General features: G+C 46.0%; 1 protein-coding gene across 2 annotated transcripts in view; it reads right to left on the bottom strand.

The window, feature by feature from the left end:
- Positions 1-21,611, bottom strand: part of LOC147630801 (xanthine dehydrogenase 2-like) — a 57,311-nt gene extending 35,700 nt beyond the window's left edge. For both annotated transcript variants that reach the window (XM_086810788.1, XM_086810787.1), the window contains exons 1-2: positions 21,342-21,611; positions 21,058-21,157 (exon numbers count right to left, since the gene is read on the bottom strand). In XM_086810788.1, the coding sequence (XP_086666914.1) occupies positions 21,058-21,157; positions 21,342-21,465 (224 nt within the window). In that variant the 5' untranslated portion in view covers positions 21,466-21,611. The remainder of the gene's footprint in view (positions 1-21,057; positions 21,158-21,341) is intronic.
- Between the last annotated feature and the right edge of the window lie 1,135 nt (positions 21,612-22,746).

The following is a 22,746-nucleotide window of genomic DNA, read 5'->3' as shown; positions in this document are numbered from 1 at the left end:
TTCATCATTGGAAGCATGGTTCCGGTCGACGACTCCGTCAATTCTATACGAAGTTTCGAAATCAAGGTACCCACGACGCACTTTGGCTAGACGAAGAGTTTTTTAAGAGCACCCCCAATTATTGGCCGACTACTTGGAAGCCATCAACCTGCAGCCAAGCTAAGCAAGAGGGGATGTCACATGCACTCTACACTATAGTGCATAGTGACATGATGGCTCATCATCAGTGCAACACTATACATTAGTAGAACCCTTTACGATTTGATATTTGTCGTACACTGTGACCCCATTGTAATCCTCAGTCCAGGATATGTCAGGCACGAGCTACGTAGGTCATTCCTCACTCTTAGAGAGTCAATCAGCCAATCAAGTCCCTTAACCCACTTGGAGAGAATCATTCATGCATATAGAGTCAGTAGAAGCCTTAGGGTTTGCATCAGATCATGGTTGCATATTGCATATCATTCATCCCATATGCACATAGACCACATAGACCATTGCAAAAGCCTTGGAATATCATCCAGTATTTTTATCATATTTATTAGCATTTATCTGGTATTTTTTAATTTTCGACATTATTACCATTATTCCATAGTCACAAGTCGTGTAGCATTTAATGCTACAGTCGGCCAGCTCTTGCAGCCAGCCAACCAGCCCTTGCTCATATAAATAGCATCGCTCCAGTTCATATCATTCATTCATCACCAATTGGAGCAAGCCTTTCAATCCTACAACACTAGGAGCATCATCGCTTGTACCTGCAGCCTCCCATCAGCAAAATGCAACATCTCAGCATTCAGTCAGTAACCTTGCTTCATCCACCTTGCGTTGTCAGCATGCAACAGAATTCAGCAGTCATACATGTCATCGTTTTGCTACAGCCACATTAGTGAAGGTAAAACGCAGCATTCTCATTCTTTCATAGTGCATAACAAATCAACCCCTTCTCTCAGCCTCAAATTTGCAGCCTTCCTACATACCATTCGAAGAGTGCATAGGCTTGAGATCGGTCATCATTGGTGCTTCTACAACCGTGTACAGTTCAGCCCAACTTTTGGTCTTTCAAAGGTCTTGTGTTTGGCTTATCTACAGTCCCAAGTCAGTCCTTCATTCATTCTCTTCAAAGATAATAAAGCCATTATTCCATAGTCGCAAGTCGTGTAGCATTTAATGCTTCAGTCGGCCAGCTCTTGCAGCCAGCCAACCAGCCCTTGCTCATATAAATAGCATCGATTCAGTTCATATCATTCATTCATCACCAATTGGAGCAAGCGTTTCAATCCTACAGCACTAGGAGCATCATCGCTTGTACTTGCAGCCTCCCATCAGCAAAACGCAGCATCTCAGCATCTCAGCATTCAGCCAGCAACCTTGCTTCATCCACCTTGCGTTGTCAGCATGCAACAGAATTCAGCAGTCATACATCTCATCATTTTGCTACAGCCACTTTGGTGAAGGTAAAACGCAACATTCTCATTCATTCATAGTGCATAACACACCCTAGAAACAGTCCCAATCAGCCCCTTCTCTCAGCCTCAGATTTACAACCTTCCTACATTCCATTGGAAGAGTGCATAGGCTTGAGATCGGTCATCATTGGTGCTTCTACAGCCGTGGACAATTCAGCCCAACTCTTGGTCTTTCCTTTAAAGGTCTTGCGTTTGGCTTATCTACAGTCCCAAGTCAATCCTTCATTCATTCTCTTCTCAAAGATAATAAAGCAAATACTCCTAGAAATAGGAGGGGGCCCTTCAGTGGGTAATTTGGGACCCAATAAGGTGTACAAATCTCTCTCTCTCTCTCTCTCTCATCTCTGAAAGTTTGAAGTGATAAAGTGGATTGCTAAAGAATCTCGAAACTCAGGATAAAGAAGGCAGTGTGAGACTTTGTGTGATAAGATCCTTCATTATGCATAATTCTGCTGCATGTTACAATTGTCCTTTTGATCTATTTTGTCCCACTTGCGGATGATCTTCTTCACAACATTTGGAAGCAAGAATTGTGCATAAAACCTTTCTTTAAACTCTTTGCAAGAGCTGATGGGATAAGAGGGGAGCTTCTCTATAACCCAGCAATGTGCAGCAGACCCTTGTAGAAACATACTTGCATGGCGATCTTAGACTTCTCCGAGAAATCTTCATCACTAAAGGCAATATCAAATTGTGCAGTAAAAGCCCATGACCAGTCCATTGATGTTTACGCGAGAGGAATTCATCTACGACTCCACTGTTGCTTGGTTTTGTGCCCTAGAGTGACTCCGGTGCGAGTCCTTCCTTTTCAGCATTCACATAACTCTGAGGCTGTAATCTAGGCACTAATACGGGCACACCAATGACACGTGTGGACCCGGAACACTTGTTTCGAGATTGCTTCACTCCAGGGAGAGGTGGGGAGTTGTTGGAAAGACCGTACATTGGTGGAATAATCACTTAATATATTTTTTGGTACATGCTTGTATATTTCTTGTTTATGGAAAATCTAGCTTAAGAGCCCGTGGAACATTGTACAAAATAAAATACTTCAATAATATACTTGGTTGGGGGGGGGGGGGGGGGGTGTTCCGGCGCCAGTGTGGTGTCACTATGCAATTGTTCATTTTCAGCATTGTCTTTGTCTTGTGTTGTTTCCATTTCATAAGTGTTAATTATTTACGAGACGGTGCACAAGTAGTGCTCACGCCCAACCGTGTGAATTACATTGGTATCACAGCACAGTTGTTTCCCCCTCCTCAATGGGAAAAGACACCACGTAAATAATGGTATCAGAGCACAGTTGTTTTCCCTCTCCTGTGCAGCGGGAAGACAATCTTGTGGGCTTGGATATTGTGTAAATATTGTGCTTTTAAAAAGCACTTTTAAAAAGTAACTTGCTTTTAAAAAACAATCAAAAAGCAGCTTACATAAAAAGTCATCCTCCTAAAAATTCTCTCAAACCACTTTGAATTTGAAGATGCTATAAGAGACAAAGTTGCTTCTCTCAATGAGCTCTTCGTGATGATATGAACATATCTTCATTCTGACAATCTTGAAAATTAGGATTAGGGTTAGGGTTTTCGCCGAGGCAAAACATGCACTGTGGTGACAATGAAGCAGGAAGCAAGTAAGTTGAAATTCAAGAAATGGCCTCCAAAAGAGCGGGTGGTGCTATTTCTCACAAGATGAAGTCTTTTTTCAATAGAGGAGCCTTCGTTGACTTCTCACCATGCCTCTACACCTCATGGATTAAAAGACGAAAGCTATGCATATGCCAAAGAGCTTGGTGATTATGCACATGTAGGTTATGCCTTTCATGGTGAACATGGCCATCATGCAAGACATGGGACTTTGCCTATTGAATTGGCTCATGGAGAGACTACACATGGGCTGAAATTTTCTCATCATGCACGTACATCATGAATATCCGCTTACTTGAGTGCCCACACCCATCCTTTGCCACTTGGGAGGCCACCTCCCACTCCATGGCCGCCATGGTGCCCAAATAGGGTGTCGACCCCGAGCACTTTAGTAAATTGTCCACCCAAATTTTAAAGTGTGAACCTACAAAGGTTTTGAACATTACAAAGCATTTTAAATTAAAACAAAGATTTGGGGTGCACTTACCACCTGTTCAAACGCCACAAAACATGTCAAAATTCACACAGTTCATAGTTAGGCATCCTAGGTCCTTGAACTGGACATCCATAGCAGGCAGTCACATGAAAACAACTCCCACACAAAAACAGTTTCAAACATGCAAACATGTGTGAAGTCCAGCCATTGTTCACATCGAAAGACTCTCTCACATTGAGTCCTGCATACAGAAGCTTTCTCCCATGATCAGAGCTGCCACAACCATCCATAGCCTCTCACCCTATGAACAGCATCACACCCTGACACATCCAGTGCTCCTACATCACAACACAGACTCCCAAACTGTCTCCCAAAAGAGAACTCGCATCACAACACAGCATACCATACAGTTGACACACCTGTACCAACCCTCTCTACCTTCCAAGGGTACTATCCATCTCTGCCATGGATTCCTTGTCCATAGTCCAATCAGTAGCAAGGCTGTACCAAACATGTGTCCATTCCTGTACCTTTTGCCTGCATGTGACCTATCTCCTGGAGAACCATAAACATGTTTCCCTTTGAAACATTTGTCCTGTTTCTATACAGACAACACCATTCAACAACAGTGCCAACAACGGCATACATCTAGTTACCTGTTCCCTCATGAAACATCTGGAAACATAGAGATGCCCATAACTGTAGGTCCCTCTGTTCCTTTCCAGCAATAAGAAAACATGTTTCTTTCCAGCAGGAAGAAAACAATCTGCTCCATGAGCATGAAGCCATGCGAGCTTGCATCACTCCCATGCCAAGGAACACATTCAAGTGACCTGTACTTACAGCCAAAAACCCAAACACATAGCTGAATTTGCTGCCAAACAAAAACAGCCCATAAAAAGTCTCTGGAATCCACTCTCCAAGCTGCCAAACCCCTCCTCCCAAAAGAGAGAGAGAGAGAGAGAGAGAGAGAGAAACGCATGGGCAAAGCTGCTGTCCAACCTGATGCTCCCTGCTGTCCAGCCCTGCCAGTCCTCAAAGAGAGAGAAAACATGCTCAATCCAGCCCCGCCTCCTAGAAAGAGAGAGAGAGAGAGAGAAAGAGAGAGAGAAACTTGGCAGTTCAGCCCACCGGTCTGTTGCACAAAAGGAAGGGCCCTGCTGAATTGTTCGCTGCCTACAGTCTGCCTGCCTGTGCTCCCTGATGAGCTATGCGCTGCCTGCAGTCTGCCCGCCACCCTCAGAGAGAGAGAGAGAGAGAGAGAGAGAGAGAGAGAGAGAGAGCTTCAGTCCTCTGCGCCCTGCTGATCACTTCCCTATGCTGCAGCCCAACCAGCCCGCCAGTCTCCTCTCGAAAAAGCATACCCTTCAGATCCAGCAGGCATCTCCCAAAAAGCATGAGATAGAAAGAGGCGCATCCTCCAAAAGTGGAGTAGCCTCCCAAATTAGCTTTTGGGCCACCAAAGGTTATAAAACCTTTTAAATTAAAATCTCTTTGTCCCCTTTACACTTGGGGTTGTCCACACATGGGTTTCTTTTTTTTAACTCCAAACTCATGCCATTCACACTGTCCACCATGTCCCCGTGCACACCTGCATACTGTCCAGAGAAAAACACAGGGTCGTGACAATAAACAAAAGCTTCCAAAAACGTGCTAGTAGTCAATTACCTCCTCGCCATGTTTCTACAAAAAGCGCTCTCATTGCCGCTTTAGCTCACAGTAGCAATCCACATGAACAAACTACTTCAAGACCACCTTGCAGCAATCAACCTAAAAAGAAAGGGAGTGGTGCCTAAGGTGGTCTTCCCACCAGAAGAGGGCGGCACCTAACAAAACTGTACACAAAATGGAGCTGAAAAACATATAAACAACCAGCTCCTGCCAACATGGCAGCCATTCGTCCATCTTCCTATTGAACATGGGAGGCTTTAGAAGCTTCAATAACTGAGTTCATTCCTCATGAGGCATGGTAAGACTCCCCCGTTCGGGGTTGACCACAATCTTGCTTTACACTTAAGCAATTAACACAATTAAACAAGTTGAAAATGGTACCACAAAATGAAGCTTAACAAAACTGAAAATTGAAATCAGTTGCACATTGCACTAGGGCCGGAAAGGGCCGACCCACCTCGTAATAGATTGTATTATCAAGGTTCTTGTTACAAGCTTCACGCCAAACTGTCCATAGGCATTCATGCAAATGAAAACAACATTGCAAACATGGTTGGTTATTAATGCCGTTGATTGCTTCCATAGCTTCCATTTGATTTCACAATCTCACTCCACGATCCCTCATAGCTAATCAAATGCAACTATGCTCCATTGGCATCCATACACAAACATTGTGTGTGCCAAGACCGCGACAAGAACCATAATGACTAGTATTCGGATCTTGAGTACGTGAAAGAGAGCTTAAATGAGCTCTTACCACAATTCTGATTCTTGCCTTTGAGTTCAACCATCGTATGGTTGATGTAAATGCTTCCGAGGGTCCATTTTCACTCCCGACTAAAATTAGGGCTTCTGTAAATCAGGGTTTTCAGAAAGTACTTGGACTCCAAAATTGGGGCTTTTGGGTGCAAAAGATGCCCAAAGCATAGGGCTATAGATGTACTACGGTTTCCCCAAAATTAGGATTTTTGAAACTAGGGTTTCTGACAGAATTAGGGTTTACAAAAAATTTGGGGGCAATAGAATGCTTAGGAGACTCCATATTCATAAACAGAAGATGAATTTTGCAAATTGTTGATCATATGGAGACTATATACTCCCACTTCTAGAGAGAGGACAGAGAGGGAAGATAAGCTTTCCCAACATATAGAGGATGAGTGGAGGATGCCTATTGGGCCACCCGTCCAAACCATCCATATGGGAGGCCGCCCAAAGCTCATAACATGCTGAAAATGGCGCCCGAATATGTGCCTGGCCGACCGGGAGTGGAAATTGGTCCATTGTTCGCCCGAACTTTAATGAAGTGTGGACCTACAAAACAGAAAAATTTGCCATGTGCTCATAAAATAAGCAACATAGTAAAGTAGTATACTTACCACCTGTCTACATCCCACAAGCGAGGTCAGAAGACAGTTTAACTCGCATTGTTCACATGAGGGCGTCCCAAACTCATGAACTACACGCACAATTCACGCATGCAATAAAATAATTCATGTGAAAATAGGTTCAAAACCGTACACGCATAGATGCAATGCAAGAATGCACCATGGAACAATTTCCCATTTCATTTAGCTAGTAACCCATGGTACCATATTCTCGATATGGACGTGGATCAATATCCCCATCCTACATAACCAACCTACTGGCTCTTGGTATTGACAACATGTCACATGCACTCTACACTCAGTGCATGGTGACAAACTGGCTCATCATCATCAGTGCAACATTTGTACATTATTAGAACCCAGATCCCTTCATATCATGGTATGTCCATGCAAGTCCAATCCTACCTTGCATTTACAGTTCTACAGCAGTACTACCTCGCGTTTTCAGTTCTGCAGCAGTCAATTAAGCAGTGGACCACCTTCTTTGCATCATCCATACATGCTACAGTCATCTGATGAAGGTAACATAGTTACATAGCTTAGAACAGTCCACCACAGTCCTGTCTCAGCCTCAGGTGTGCAGCCCTTCCTCATGCCCTTGGGAAGAGTGCATAGGCTCGAGATCAGTTGATTGAGGTGTTTTCTACAGCCGTGTACAGTTGAGCCAAGCTTCCGATCCTCCGAGATCTTGCGTTTGGCTTATCTACAACCCACGTGTACAGTTCTCATATATCTCTCTCTCATCTCTTTAAAGTTTGAAGTATTAAAGTGGATTGCTAAACTCACGAAACTCAGGATACAGAAGACGGTGTGAGCATTTGTGTGATAGGATCTTCCAATACAAAGACTTCCGCTGCATATTACATTGGTATCAGATTCAGATTGTCCACACACATCGTATCCTAGCATGGGGGCATCCTTGGATGGTTAGATTGCGTTCCGGCACGACCACCGACTTCAACATCATGTCTACAAAAGAGAGTACTCATCAACCGGAAGACGTCTCCCCCGAAGGAGACCATGTTCTTCCGCCTACGGCAAACACCATAGCTCTTCCGAGAGCTCAGAACCAGCTACTCATGGAGCGTCTCCAACTCTTGGAGGTAGCAATAGCACGTCCTTCTCCGCCTCCAACGGCACCCAACTACATCTCCCTCTTCTTTCAGATGGAACAACAAAGGAGACAGGATGAGGCCCGAAGGAAAGAAGAAAAAGCAGAAAGGCGGGACTATGAGGAAGCCAACGCAGGATCGACGAAGACCGGCGTCAAGCTGAACTCGCCGCTCGGGAACACCAACATGAGCTTGATCGAGAACGTATGTTACTCGAGCACCAACGGGAAAAGGAGGCCATACACTTGAGGTATCAGCAGCTCTCCTCAGTCTCCCCAGTCATAGGTGTCACTAGCCCGCAGTTCGCAGCAGCATCAACCACCGTCATTCGCAATCAACCAAACTTCAGTAAGTATGATGGTAAGTGTGATCATTCATCAGTTAATCAATTTATTCATCAGTTTAATGCTCATTTTCCATTAGCTAGGATCACAGACCCACAAGATAAAGTCTACTTAGCGGCTCCCCATCTCACTGGTGAGGCAGTCACTTGGTGGCACCATTGGTCTAGTATTCATACAGACCAAGCCACAGGTGTCACAGCCTTTGACTGGGACATCTTTGTCCATGACCTGAAGACCAGATTTCTCCCGTCCCAGTACATGACCGGTCTGAAAGATGAGTTCTATGGACTCAGACAGAATGGATCCCCAGTGCTTCAGTTTTCCAGTAAGGTTATTACTTTAGCACAGCAATTAGGATTATCTGCGCAAGCTAAGATGGAGCAATTCATTCGTGGATTGGACTCTTAACATTCGGTTCACAGTTCGTAACTTTGAACCAAGTACATATGACCGGGCTTTGACTCTCGCTCAAAATGAAGAAATGAAGATGAACGGAGGCAAGCCCAAGCAATCATCACAGTCCAGTACCAAACCCCAACAGGGGAAGGGTAATTCGTCTTCTAAAGACACTAAGACAGACACCAGTCCTAGCTCTAGTTCAGGGGGTAAGGAATCTAAGCCTAAGAAGACCCCTGAGGAAAAGGCTCAAGCAGGCATCACTGGAGGCTATCTTCCTCCAGAGGAGCAAAGACAGTATCACTCAGAAAACCAATGTTTTTTCAGTCATACCACTGGGCATGGTAAGAAGGATTGTCCAAAAAGGCAAGCGGAGCAAGCCTCCAAAGAGCCTTCTGCCACAGTTGCCGCAATATCCCCCGCTCCTCCAAATCCACCTGCTACCACCAATGCGGTTCAGATCTTACCTTCTATGCATTCCATGCCATCCGTGATACTTGATGCTAAGCAGGAGGGTGAGGCAACAACCACAGAAAAGCCTAATCCGAGCTTATGGCTCTGCCAAGGGCCAACAGTTCATCATCCTTTTTGACATGGGCAGTTCTGAGGACGCCATCTCTCCCCAGTTGACTACCAACATGAGCTGTACCTTAGTGCCCTATCATTTGGAGGTAGACGGGTTTACACCTGGTCTCCACACCCACATCTCAACATGCACAGCAATTTTCTTTTCAAGTTCAAAAGGCCTCATTCCAGCGAGATTTCATTGTCTCTCCTCTTTTGGGATGTGACATGATCTTAGGAATCCAGTGGTTTCGTCAGTATGAACCTATTCCCAATTGGGGACAAGACACCTTTATTATTTCTAAAGGTTTTCGTGAGCCTGTCATGATTCGGGGGGATAGGAGCATTCTTGGCGTTCCTATGATTTCTCATCTCCAAGCCCAACGAGCTATGTGCAAGGGAACAGAAGGAGCATTGATTTATGCTCAGACAGCTTCTATCTCATCAATAACCGCTGTCTCATCATCTTCAGTCCCTAAGTTGGCAGATCTCCTTTCTCATTCAGACATTTTTAAGGATGATCTCCCACCCAATATCCCACAATTAGTAGAACCTCCTAGCAAGTTTCCCTCTTGTCTTTCCAAGACTTTCAAGGGCAAGCTAGAACAGCAGTCAATTCTCAAACATTTGAAACCTGTTCCTTATGGACACATTTTCACAATCACCACGGACCACCAAGCACTTAAGTGGCTCCTGACGATGCCAAGTGCCCAATGGAGTGATCAGCACACTAGACAAGGTCACCTCTTCCACCAGGTTGGAAGAATGATCAAGTGCATCCCTGGTCAGCATAACCCAGTAGTAGATGTTCTTAGTAGAAAGACCAGCATCCAGACCAATCAGGAGTCTACCATTCTCAACATCTCTGGAAAAGACTTAGCAAGCATAGAAGATCAGTATGTCAATTCCGGAGAGTTTGGTACTCAACCCAGTTTGGCCCTCAATTTTGAGCCTGGTCTTTATTCAGTTCGCAGACAAGTAAATAAGTTTAGACGAGATATCCACTTCAAGAAAGGGAATTGGGTCTATTTGCATACATTCCGTAGTTTTGGCCTTTTTTCAATAGTCAAAAAGTTAAGTGATGTCTCCATGAAGTTAAAGTTGCCTACCAGTTGGATAATGCATGATGTTTTCCATGTTTCTTCGCTAAAACCATATGTTGGTCCAGACGTTTTTGATGTTTCAGATGAACAGCAGCCAGACGTGGTAGACGAAGCAGAAGTTATTGAGCCCGAGTAGATCCTTCTTCATCGTTGGAAGCATGGTTCCGGTCGACGGATACGTCAGTTCTATACGAAATTCCGGGATCGAGGTACAGACGAAGCCGTATGGCTAGACGAGGAGTTCTTCCAGGAGTACCCCCAGTTGTTGGCGGACTACTTGGAAGCCATGAACCTGCCGCCAAGCTAACCAGGAGGGAATGTCGCATGCACTCTGCACTCAGTGCATGGTGACAAACTGGCTCATCATCAGCAATGCAACATTTGTACATTATTAGAACCCAGCAGGATGATATCTGTTGTACGCCGTGACCCCATTGTACATCCTCAGTCCAGGATAAGTCAGGCACGAGCTACGAAGGTCATTCCTCAGCCTTAGCGAGTCAGTCAGTCAGTCAAGTCCCTTAACCCACTTGGAGAGAATCATTCATGCATGTAGAGTCAATAGAAGCCTTAGGGTTTGCATCAGAAAGCACTCTGCATTTTGCATAATGTGCATTTATATGCCTGTGCATCATTTAGACAATCACAGAAGCCTTAGGAAATTCACTAGGATTTATCTGGTATTTTTCCAATATTTGATGGTATTTTATTAGCATTTAATGTCATTTATAAATATAAACTTTATTAAATAAATGACCAGCCAACTTGACCAGCCCAAGCTACTCAGCGGGGAGAGAGAGAGAGAGAGAGAGAAGGGAACAGGGATTTGCACAGTACACCACATTGAGCGGGGAACAGGCCCTAGTCCCTTTCAAGAATTTATGCAGGAACAATTCACGAGCACATTGGCCAGGATCAATACAATCAATGAATACAAAACAAGCAGATATGCCGATGTAGGATATCAATGTCGATGTCGATGTTGTCGAGGCACAAGATCTCTAATGCCGAGCACACCACGGGGATGACCCACAAGTATCTCTCACCGGGCTAGTACCAGATCTAACATCCAAATCCAAATCTAATGAATCCAAGTCCAGATCCAAATCCAAGTCTAGATCGAATCCGAGTCCAAGTTCAAGTTCCATGCCCAAGCTCCAAGTCCAAGTTCAAGTTCCATATCCCCCAAGCTCTATGCTCCATGTCCAAGCTCTATGTTCCATATCCAAGCTCTATGCCCAAGTTCTCCATGTCCAAACTCTCCATGTCTAACCTCGCATTCGAGAAATACAAGTGAGGTATGTGTAAATAACAAACTTCTAGATGTCCAAAACAGCTTTGTAAGAGGCGGCGGTGTTGCAAGAGGCAATAGGCAGCAAGCACTACAAGGGCCAACGGAGCTATAGGAGGTAGCAAGTGGATTTTCTGAGTGATGGTGATGGGAGGCGGCTCTGAACAGCGGCACCTCTAGTGGTTCAGCACGCTACGGCAACGGACAGGGACGACAATGGCAGTGGATCCAAGCGACGGTGGGCGGCGGCCGGCTCGGGGGAGCGGTAGGCGGCGAGCAGCGTGTAATATGCGGAAGCTTCGGAGAAGGATCGGTACTTCAAAACTCAGAAATCAGCACTCTTTTCGCGACGGAGTTAACGCACAAAACTGAAAGACGATGTGCAGAAAAATAGAGAGAGAAAGGGGAGATGGAGAGGACACAGTATTGGGTCCCAATTACCCTCTGTAGGGCCCCCACCACGGATGGTGTATTTGCTTTATTAGAATGATGTAAATCTGAAAACAAATACAAAGTACTTGACCTTTTCTTGGCTGGAAAACCTGCCCTTGACCTTCAGTCCTTCACCCCTTTGCTTTAGCAATGTTCTTGGCTGTCCTGGCCCTTGGTTGCTTGGAGCACTTGGTGAATTATGAGATGGAAACATGGATTATGGGCTGGGGTATTTATACCACCTCTTGTCTCCAGTCGGCTGGCTTCAGGGAGCTCCACGACTGAGATATATTCAATAAAGTGTTTTCACACTCTATACTATGCTGTCCAGCCTGCGCATGCTTCTGGGGCAGCATCCTGGCTGCTGGGCATGCTGCGCAGAGGTGTGGGACAGCTCCCTACACCTGGCCGACTAGGTGGGTAGGGTACTAGACCTGGTCGGCTACCTGTCCAGCAGTAGTACAGTTGGCCGACAGCCCCTCCAGCCCATGCCTTGGCTGGTGGGCAAATCTTGGGCCCTCCTGGCCCCTTGGGGGTGGTTCTACACCTCCCCCATGCCCAGACTAATAATGCAAAATGCAATTCCTTGCACTGGGGTAGCCCTATGGGCTGGCCCCATCTCTACATGCAAACCTACATGCCTACAGAGGCCTGGCATCCAGTTGCAAACCAGATACACAGCACATCTGACATCATTCCAGAGGGAGACTCACAGCGCGGACTGGCACTGCTTCATGTGCAGGACAAAGCACAACTGACCTTGGACTCATGTGCAGGACAATGCACACCTGACCTCGGACGACTGAGATGGATCCCTGGCTGACTCGTCCCGGACTGGGCTCACATGGGACCAGTTCACCATCCCAGGTCCTGCACCTACTGTACAGAAATGTCTACGTGGCATCCAAGTGCGGGATGCACGTGACATCCCCTTCTGCTTAACTTGACGGAAGCTGCATAGCCTCCAAATAATCCGTCAATAATGCCGGATAGTCTTCGAAAAATTCTTTGTCGAGCCATACCGCTTCATGAGTTCCTCGGTCCTGAAACTTCGTGAGGAACTGTCGCAGTCTTCGACCTGAGCCATGCTTGAAACAGTGCAGAAGGATCTGTTCTGGAACCATTACTTCTGCTTCATCAATGATGTCTGGTTCCGCTTCGTCTTTGACCTCTGAAGGGGGTGGACCTGCATATGGCTTCAACCAACTGACATGAAATACATCATGCATAGTCAACTCGGAGGTAGCTTTAACTGCATAGACACCTCATTAATCTTTTTCCGGATGGGGGATGGTCCGAAGCTCCTGAAAGACAACTTTGGGCATCGCTTGCCCACCTGCTTTAATCTTTGCTTCATAATCCGAAGATATACCCAATCTCCTTCCGAAAACTTCATGTCCCTTCGGTCTTTATTGGCCTGTCGAGTGTAGGCCTCTTGTGCTTTAGCCAATCTGTCTTTAACGGACTCTAGGATCTCCTAGTAAGACTCCGTCACTCTGTTCGCCTCCGGTACTGAAGACGAAGTCCTGGTTAACAACGACTGGAAAGGTCTTCCAAACGCTGCCTCATATGGAGTCCTGCCAATAGCTGAAGAAAAAGAGTCATTCAAAACAGCTTGAACTAAAGGCAAAAACGATTCCCACTTACCTTGCTGATCGTGGACATAACACTTCAGCACATCAAAGGCCAACTGGTTGTATATCTCTGTCTGGCCATCTGTCTGTGGGTGGAATGCACTGGAAAAATTCAACTTAGTACCAAAATTATCAAACAATGCCCTCCAAAAATGACTGGTAAACTTGGCATCTCGGTCTGACACTATGGTCCTAGGAATCCCACCAATCGGGTACCAATGCCGAATGAATAGCTGGGCAACATCCTCGGCGGTCACATTGGCCCTGCAAGGAATAAGCATCACAAATTTGCTGAACCTGTCAACAATAGTCAAACACTGTGTATTACGCTTACTCGGACTGGGAGGCAGATTTATGACAAAGTCCATTGAAATGTCTTGGAAAGGACCCTCAGGAATTGGCAAAGGCTGTAACAACCCTATCTTCTTTCCACGAGGAGCTTTCACCTTTTGACAAATGTCACAGTGTTGTACATATGTAAACACATCACGCCTCATCTTTGGCCAATAGTATTGCCGTTCTAATTTCTCCAGAGTCGAATTCATGCCCCTATGACCACCTGTAATGGCGTCATGGGCATCATGGAGAAGAGCTGCCCGGAATGATTTCATGACACACAGTCGGCCTTTGTAGTAAAGCCAACCATCGCGTATCAGAAAATGGCATGGTCCTGTGGCATCCAATGCCTGTTCCCACTGTGTACCGAATTCCTCGGAATCCGCGTACGTGTGCTTCATGTCTTCTAGTCCTGTATCAACAAGGTCAAGTCTAGTGGTCTGAATCGCAGATACTTGTCCCTTCCTGCTCAAAGCATCGGCCCCACTGGATTGGCCTTTCCTGGAAGGTACTCAATCATGCCACCAAACTGCTGGAATATCTGACTCCAGCGGTGTTGTCGATCACTCCACTGTGCACTTGGCATCGTCTGAATCCAACGCAATGCCTGATGGTCAGTGCGGACCTCGAAGTCACGGCCATACAGGAAATGTTTCCAATGTTTCAAGGCCTGTATAACTGCTAGGAGTTCACGATCATAGACTGAGTAGTTCTTTTCGGCGGGCAGTAACTTACGAGACATGTAAGCTACCGGATGACCATTCTGTTGCAATACACCTCCAATTGCGATGTTACTCGCATCGGTGATCACCTGAAATGGTTCGTCCCACGAGGCAAGGGCTAAACAAGGCGCTTCAGACAAAGCCACCTTGAGGTTCTGGAATGCCTCCAACGCTCGTGGAGTCATTCGAATCTTTTGCCTCCTTGTTTTCACTCCCTTTAGCAGATCGGTGAGGTCTGCCGAGAGATCAGAAAACTTGTCAATGTGGGTGGAATATGCCTGGCACATACCCACAAATGATCTAATGTCATAAGCTGTCTGAGGTACTTCCCAGTTAACAATCTCGACTACTTTAGCCGGATCAAGTCGAATGCCTTCGGCACTGATTATATATCCCAAGTAATGTACCTGGAACAGATAAAATTCTGACTTCTTTTCATTGACATAGAGCTCGTTGCTTTCCAGCAACTTAAGGACTTTCTCCACATCAATGTCATGCTGCTCAACTGTAGCGGAAAATATGAGTATGTCGTCCAGAAATATGAACACACACACTCCAATCAACTCCCGGAAAATACGCATCATCATGCGGTTAAATGTAGCTGGGGCGTTCGTCAAACCAAATGGCATGACCACAAATTCATAGTGGGCCCGTTCTGTACGGAAAGCTCCCCTCAACAATCCGAACCTAGTGGTACCCACTCTTTAAATCCAATTTAGAGAACACCTTAGCTCCATTCAGCCTCTCGAGAATATAGTCAATTCGAGGCATCGGGAATCGGCTCTTGATAGTCAGCTTGTTGAGTGCACGATAATCGACGCACAACCGAGAAGACCCATCTTTCTTCTTGACAAATAAGATCGGTGCTGCAAACGGCGACACGCTGGGGCGGATGAAGCCAGCTTGCAACAATTCTTGGAGTTGGCGGTCCAACTCCGATTCCATTGCCTTAGAAAGGCGATACGGAAACTTGCTCGGGGGTTCCGAGCCTGGGAGGAGGTCAATCTTGTGATCCTCCGGTCTGGACGGGGGAAGCTGGGGAGGGAGACTGTCCCGAAGAAAAATCTTCTGGAACTTTTCATGGAGCACCGAGTACTTCTCGGAAGCACTGGCCACCGTCTGGGTTGTCTGGATGTAAATCATCGCACACTGTGCGCCTTTCCTAACTGCTCGCTTAGCCTGCAAGTGGCTTATGAGCGGAAAGTTTGGAATTCCTGGCTCACACTTAATGGTCACCGGGGTGTTTGACACATTCCGATCGATTTGGAACGTGTGCTTGTCCCACTTGACATCAGGAAGAAACTTGTGAAACCACTGGATACCCAAAATTATGTCTGCTCCTACAAGAGGGGCAACCATAAAATGCCCTGAATCACTAATTTAGCCCCTAGAGCTTCATACTTGACGCTCGTTGTCATATCTGTGCTAAATCCCTCAACTTGTTTGTCCACCGGAGTCAGCTCGAAACGGGCACGCCTAGCGGCCTCTTCCGTGATCACATCCTCCGTGCTGCCGCTGTCAAACAAGACAACGACTCTCTGGCCACCTATATAGCCAAAGGACTTGAGCAATTCGTTGCGCTCATACTCCTGGTCATGGGCGCCCTTCTGCTTATCTTCGAGCTCGCGGCGGCTAATAATTGCTCCAACTGAAGCACCGGGGGTTGAAGAACTAGGGGTAGCCACTGGGGTCTGTGTGGGAGCTGTGCTCACCACGGAAGCTGTGGAGGCGGCGGCGGCCTTTGGAGGCTTCTTCGGACAATCCCGAGAAGTATGTCCTTTTGTGTGACAAAAGTAACATCTACCCTCCTTCCTGTACTGAGCAAGCTCCTTAGCACTCAACTTGCCACCTGTCTTGCCTGCCTCCGCTTTCTGGTCTGGAGTAAGCTTAGACGCATTGTTCGAGTTCTTGGAGCCAGAGGCTCCCGGGCTCTGTCCTGGGGAAGACCCCGTCTGGTTCTGGCTTTTGCCCCCCGAGGTGTTAGCCTTGGGAGAAGCCGGCTGGGAAGTCTTGGGCTTGCCACCATTGTGTTTCATTTCTGCACTCTGCGCAAGCGAGAGTGCGTCCTCAAAGGTGGCTGGCCTAAACATACGCACCTCCCATTGGATTTGCGTGTCCAGGCCATACAAAAACTGCCCTTTCTTGTCCGCATCAGATAAGCCTAATTGTAGACACAAGGTCGAAATTCTATTGGCAAACTGAAGGACTGGTTGCGCATTCTGACGCGCACCCCTGAACTCGTCTTCGAGTCGCTCAAGGTAGTGGGGCGGTAAAAACCGCTGCTTAAGGTCACGGACGAACTCGTCCCACCCATAAGCTGCCATACCTGATCTGGTGTGGGCATGAGCCCACTGAGTCCACCAAGGAATGGCCTCACCTTCCAAGTACCAACTGGCTAAGATCACTTTGTCAATATTTGATTTCCTAACTGCGGCAAAGTAAGCTTCAAATTGATGTAACCATGAATACAGAGTAGTGGGATCGAGTTTACCATTATACTTACTGAAATTCATTTTCTCGGAAAAATGATTCGAGGGCGCCGCCGGTGTCAATCTGGCGTCCAAAGCTCTGAGGTAACGCTCGTGTTCCACTCGTCGCATGGCGTCGTCTTCGCGTTGTCGAATCTCCAATGCGCGCATCTGCATCTCAAGCAAGGAGCTTGGCTGCGGCTGTGTCCCTACGAGAGGGTCCCTGTGACGAGGATCTGGTATCTGGGATACGGAAGGAGAGGGAGGAGGAGATGGAAAACGCGACGCTGGAGAGCGAGAACGCTCCTCCAGAGCCAAAATCCGCGCCTTCTGCTCATCCAACTTGGTTGTCTGGTCTGCGATTGCTCGCATCATCTGCTGGAACATGTCTTGTACACTCAAGCCGGGTGCCCTAGCTGGGCTGCCTGGTGCACTCTGGTCCCATGGTTCTGGTTCTCTCTCGTCGCCGAAGTTCGCCATAGCGGGAAAATGCAGTTCCTTTCCGGAACGCAATCTGACCATCCACTATCTGTGTGGGAGACTTCCGGAGGCTTCCGGAGGCTAAAAACCAACCGTCCTTCGAGGGACAGGAGTCACTCCGAAAGGGGTAGTCCACCGGCGTCTAAAAACCAACCACACGAGCGAAAAAATTTTCTGGTTTTCTTTGCTGAATCTTTGTCCTTGAAGTGAGCTCTGATACCACTGTAATATGCGGAAGCTTCGGAGAAGGATCGGTACTTCAAAACTCAGAAATCAGCACTCTTTTCGCGACGGAGTTAACGCACAAAACTGAAAGACGATGTGCAGAAAAATAGAGAGAGAAAGGGGAGATGGAGAGGACACAGTATTGGGTCCCAATTACCCTCTGTAGGGCCCCCACCACGGATGGTGTATTTGCTTTATTAGAATGATGTAAATCTGAAAACAAATACAAAGTACTTGACCTTTTCTTGGCTGGAAAACCTGCCCTTGACCTTCAGTCCTTCACCCCTTTGCTTTAGCAATGTTCTTGGCTGTCCTGGCCCTTGGTTGCTTGGAGCACTTGGTGAATTATGAGATGGAAACATGGATTATGGGCTGGGGTATTTATACCACCTCTTGTCTCCAGTTGGCTGGCTTCAGGGAGCTCCACGACTGAGATATATTCAATAAAGTGTTTTCACACTCTATACTATGCTGTCCAGCCTGCGCATGCTTCTGGGGCAGCATCCTGGCTGCTGGGCATGCTGCGCAGAGGTGTGGGACAGCTCCCTACACCTGGCCGACTAGGTGGGTAGGGTACTAGACCTGGTCGGCTACCTGTCCAGCAGTAGTACAGTTGGCCGACAGCCCCTCCAGCCCATGCCTTGGCTGGTGGGCAAATCTTGGGCCCTCGTGGCCCCTTGGGGGTGGTTCTACACCTCCCCCATGCCCAGACTAATAATGCAAAATGCAAATCCTTGCACTGGGGTAGCCCTATGGGCCGGCCCCATCTCTACATGCAAACCTACATGCCTACAGAGGCCTGGCATCCAGTTGCAAACCAGATACACAGCACATCTGACATCATTCCAGAGGGAGACTCACAGCGCGGATTGGCACTGCTTCATGTGCAGGACAATGCACAACTGACCTTGGACTCATGTGCAGGACAATGCACACCTGACCTTGGACTCATGTGCAGGACAATGCACACCTGACCTCGGACGACTGAGATGGATCCCTGGCTGACTCGTCCCGGACTGAGCTCACATGGGACCAGTTCACCATCCCAGGTCCTGCACCTATTGTACAGAAATGTCTACATGGCATCCAAGTGCGGGATGCACGTGACACAGCGGTTCGGCGAGCAGCGGTTCAGCCAGCAGAGGCAATTTTGATGAAGAAGATGATGATCAAGCCTTCCAAGATGGCTCTCCAAAATTTTTACGATCTTTCCAAGAGAGTACAAGCTTCTTATATACTTGATGGAGATGCTTGCTTTTCCCAAGCTTTGCTTTTGTTTTATCTTCTTGCTTTGCTTTTTCTTTATTAAATATTATTAATAATAGCCAAAGTTCTTGATTTGTGCTTTTACAACTTCAGGGCCTTGCTTTTTGACCTTGGAGCTACTTTTTGAAAAAGCGGCTTTTAGATTTTTGATCCAGTTCGATATCCATGTTCGAATGATGCCCTTAGCTTTTAGTCAACATAGTTTGAATTTTTGCTTTTTTTTTCTTGCTTTTTGACCAAGAATGGTGCTTTGTCCAATGCCACATGCATCACATTCAACAATGAATGGCTTATGCAAATCGGGTATGACCAAGACTAGCCCAATAATAATAGCATTCTTGAGAGAATTGAAAGCATTAATTTTAGTTTTCGTCCATTTGAAAATAGCATGTTTCTTGGTCAATTAATGTAATGGCGAAGCAATCATTGCAAAATGTAAGATAAATCTCCTGGAGTATGAGCATAAACCAAGAAAACTCCGTACTTCATGTATGGATTTGAGTTCTGGCCAATCTTTAATGGCTTGGATCTTTGCGGGATCCATTCTCACAACAAATGAAAACCAAGTGCGGGGACGTGAAGAACACGAGAGGAATGCTTCCCCCCTCTGCCATTCATCAGGAATGATCTCCATCCGGCCCTCACTGTGAATCGGTATGGTGGAATTGTCGCCAATGAAAATGCGACTTGACTGCCATTTAAGATCCTGAAAGAAGTCACGGGAAGAAGTCATGTGCTTGGAAGCACCACTATCAAGAATCCACTCCCGAGTATCCTTAGCGGTGAAGCCAACTACCTCCTCGCTCAAAGAAGATGAAACACTCGTGTCCAACATCTCCAAGTGCACAAAGGCTAGAGTCTTTGCAGCTGAAGCTGAAGCTGAAGAATCCGCACTCTTCCCAATCCGCTTGGGACACTTCCTCCAATAGTGGCCTTTCTCGCCACAATCGTTACAGGTCCTCTCAGCCTTCAGTTTCTCACGGTCTGAATCGGGCTTCTTCTCAAAAGACTTCTCCGATAAAGATTCCCTTTGCCCTGGTTGTTGTTGTTACGGCCTTTCGACCGCTGGCCAATCAAGGCCTCAAAACCTCCGCCCTATGGAGGGTTCGTAAATCGCTCTTCTTGGTCCAAGACCAATGGCACAATCTCCTCCCACGTGATGGTGATGAGCCTGCCACTGGTGACCGCCGACTACCATGTGGCACAACCACCTGCCCATGCAATGCTGCCCACACTTCCCAATGCCTGAGGTGTGGCCCAATGATTGAATCCAAAGTGGCTACTGAAGTGCTCTGACATAGGCTGTAATGCTGAAGAATAAAGGGTGTTTTGGCTGTGCCACAATGCACAACTGAGAAGTGGGGTGCACTGATAAGGTGGAGTGGCCCTCAAAGACCACTATTTCCTATATGCCCCAAGTCATGGCCTGTTCAAATTTAAAAATAGTGTAGAAGTGCAAAGTCTCAATCGCAACTTTCTAGGGGTTTGGCCAAATGTGCCATGCTTCATTTCTTGCTAAGCGTCAGTGGGGGGTCATGGGTGTCATTGTGCCTGCATGGGTATTTAGAGGTAATCTGATGTTGCTGGATTTGTTAGTCCTCTCTCTGTCCAGGTCCTCTCCTCCTCCCTCGGAGTGGATGATGGGAAGTAGCAATTCAATGCTCTCTTCCTTGTGGGTCCACATATTGGTTGACCTTGAGGAATCAATGCTCCACCCATGGTATCTTGTGCCTGGGATCTGGCTAGCTCATGTTTGTATTTAGAGCGACAATGCTTGAGTAGCCCAAACGCTATACACTAGATGAGATCTTTTGGAGAATCGACAGATTTTACAAGGTCTGGTTGCAGTCTAAACACACTAGAATCATTGTGGGAATGGCTTTGTAGAAGCCGTGGAAAAAGTGTGGTTTTGGCAGCATCCTGGAGCTAATTGGCACACACACACACGACCCTCATGATGATTTGGATATCCTCACATGCCTTGGTGATAAATTTTAAATAGGAGTTTTGTAGCTGAAGCTTGATATATATGCTATTTTCGTGTTCTCCCAGTCGAGAAGAAATTGAGAATTGCACTTACACTACAGTCTTCTGGTAGGGATCAAAATGCGAGACCATAACAGTGCATGCTCCGCAACCACCCTCTCCACAGCCTAGCTTTGTTCCAGTAAGTCCCGATCCTGATAATTGAGGTGAAAAAAAAAACCCCCAATAAGTCCAAATCCACCCGGAGAATCATCTCGATATCCACGAAAAAGTTAATTTTTCTTTGCGACTTACCTTGATTAGCTGCTGTTTGATACTAATTTGCCTAAATGATAGGAATAAAAAGGAATGGTTATGCAAGATTCGATTGCCCATTACCTCGCAGGTACTCAAGCAGGGTCTGGTGGGCGAGGTTGTCGGGTAGAACTCGCCGCTTGCCATTGACGTAGAGTATGGGTTCGCTCTTGGCGCCTTTGCCAGGCAAGCCTTCCAGAGAACCCATCGTTCGGAGAAGCAGAACACGGCACAGTTTCGATCCAATTCGTATTATATGCTTTTTTGGGTTGTTCGCGTATTCCTTTTCAAAGGTTTTAGAATTGCAAAAAAAACAAAAACAAAAACCAAAAAAAAACAACAAAACAAAACAAAAACTTACTGTCCGCTATGGAAAGATACGGCACCAAAATGATATTCTGTGAGTTTTTCTTTTTTTTTATCAATAATAATTATATATATATATATATATATATAAACTTAGAAAATGTCCAAAAGAACTCTAATACAGCCAAGTAAAATCTACACTATTGACCTCTACAAATCACTTTTGTCTTCGTTTAAAATTTCACACAGAAAATCCCATCTCTCTTCCTCCATCAAAAAACAAGAATGCTCTCAAAATATCCGATAACGTGGCAAGATGCTAGCCTCCATCATTGCTTCAGTAGTGCACGAGGGGATTGTTTTTCCAATAGTCCCCCTTTCTTAGACCAAATCTTAACAGTGGGTCTGGTTCTCTAAAAAAGCAACAAAAGTATGATCATCCTGCTTTTCTTTATAGTACCTCCTCTGAGTTCTTGGTCCGAATTTGGGGGGTCTCTTCTTCCCTTCCCAACACCTCACCTGCAGCATACAAATCAGCATTAGGAACTCACTCATAGTATGCTTGAAGCTCCACCAAACCCCGGGCAGAAGTCAAATGATGTTCCTTTGCAGTAACAGCACATCAGCTCAGTACACCTTAGCTTATTCACATTGCATACAAACCAGCACATGCACACACACACACACTTATGCATCAAGTCTGACTCTTGCAAGCCAGTACATAAAATCTTCATAAACACAATGGCATTCCTGTTAGACCAGATTTTCCACTATTCTGTTAGTTTTTCAAGAATAAGAGCCTTTTTTTTAGTATGTATTGATGAAGTCAATGAAATGATGGCCCGCCTTGCCCTTTCCCACATCCTTTCTTTACAACTCTCTATAAAAAGCCTCAAAAGGCTCATATTCTAATTAGTACACCTATAATATACACTTACAAAAAGTTTTTTATAATGCGAGTTTTATATTAATGAACTAACACCTACAAAAAGTTGTGAATATATACCTACAAAAAGTTGATTCAAGGTTTCACCCATATCTTTTCTATTTAAGGTCTCACAATTGATTTAGTATGTAATGATTAATGCTTTAAAAAGTCAATAAAATGATGACCCTCTTTGCCCTTTTCTATTTGGGTGCATTCACCCATATTCATCTATTTAAGGTCTCACAATTTTCTATA

Source organism: Cibotium barometz, chromosome 16 (genome assembly GCF_041138505.1).
Source record: "Cibotium barometz isolate CiBa-2024 chromosome 16, ASM4113850v1, whole genome shotgun sequence".
In the NCBI taxonomy this organism is placed as follows: Eukaryota; Viridiplantae; Streptophyta; class Polypodiopsida; order Cyatheales; family Cibotiaceae; genus Cibotium; species Cibotium barometz.
This window is presented reverse-complemented; position numbering and strand designations above follow the sequence as displayed.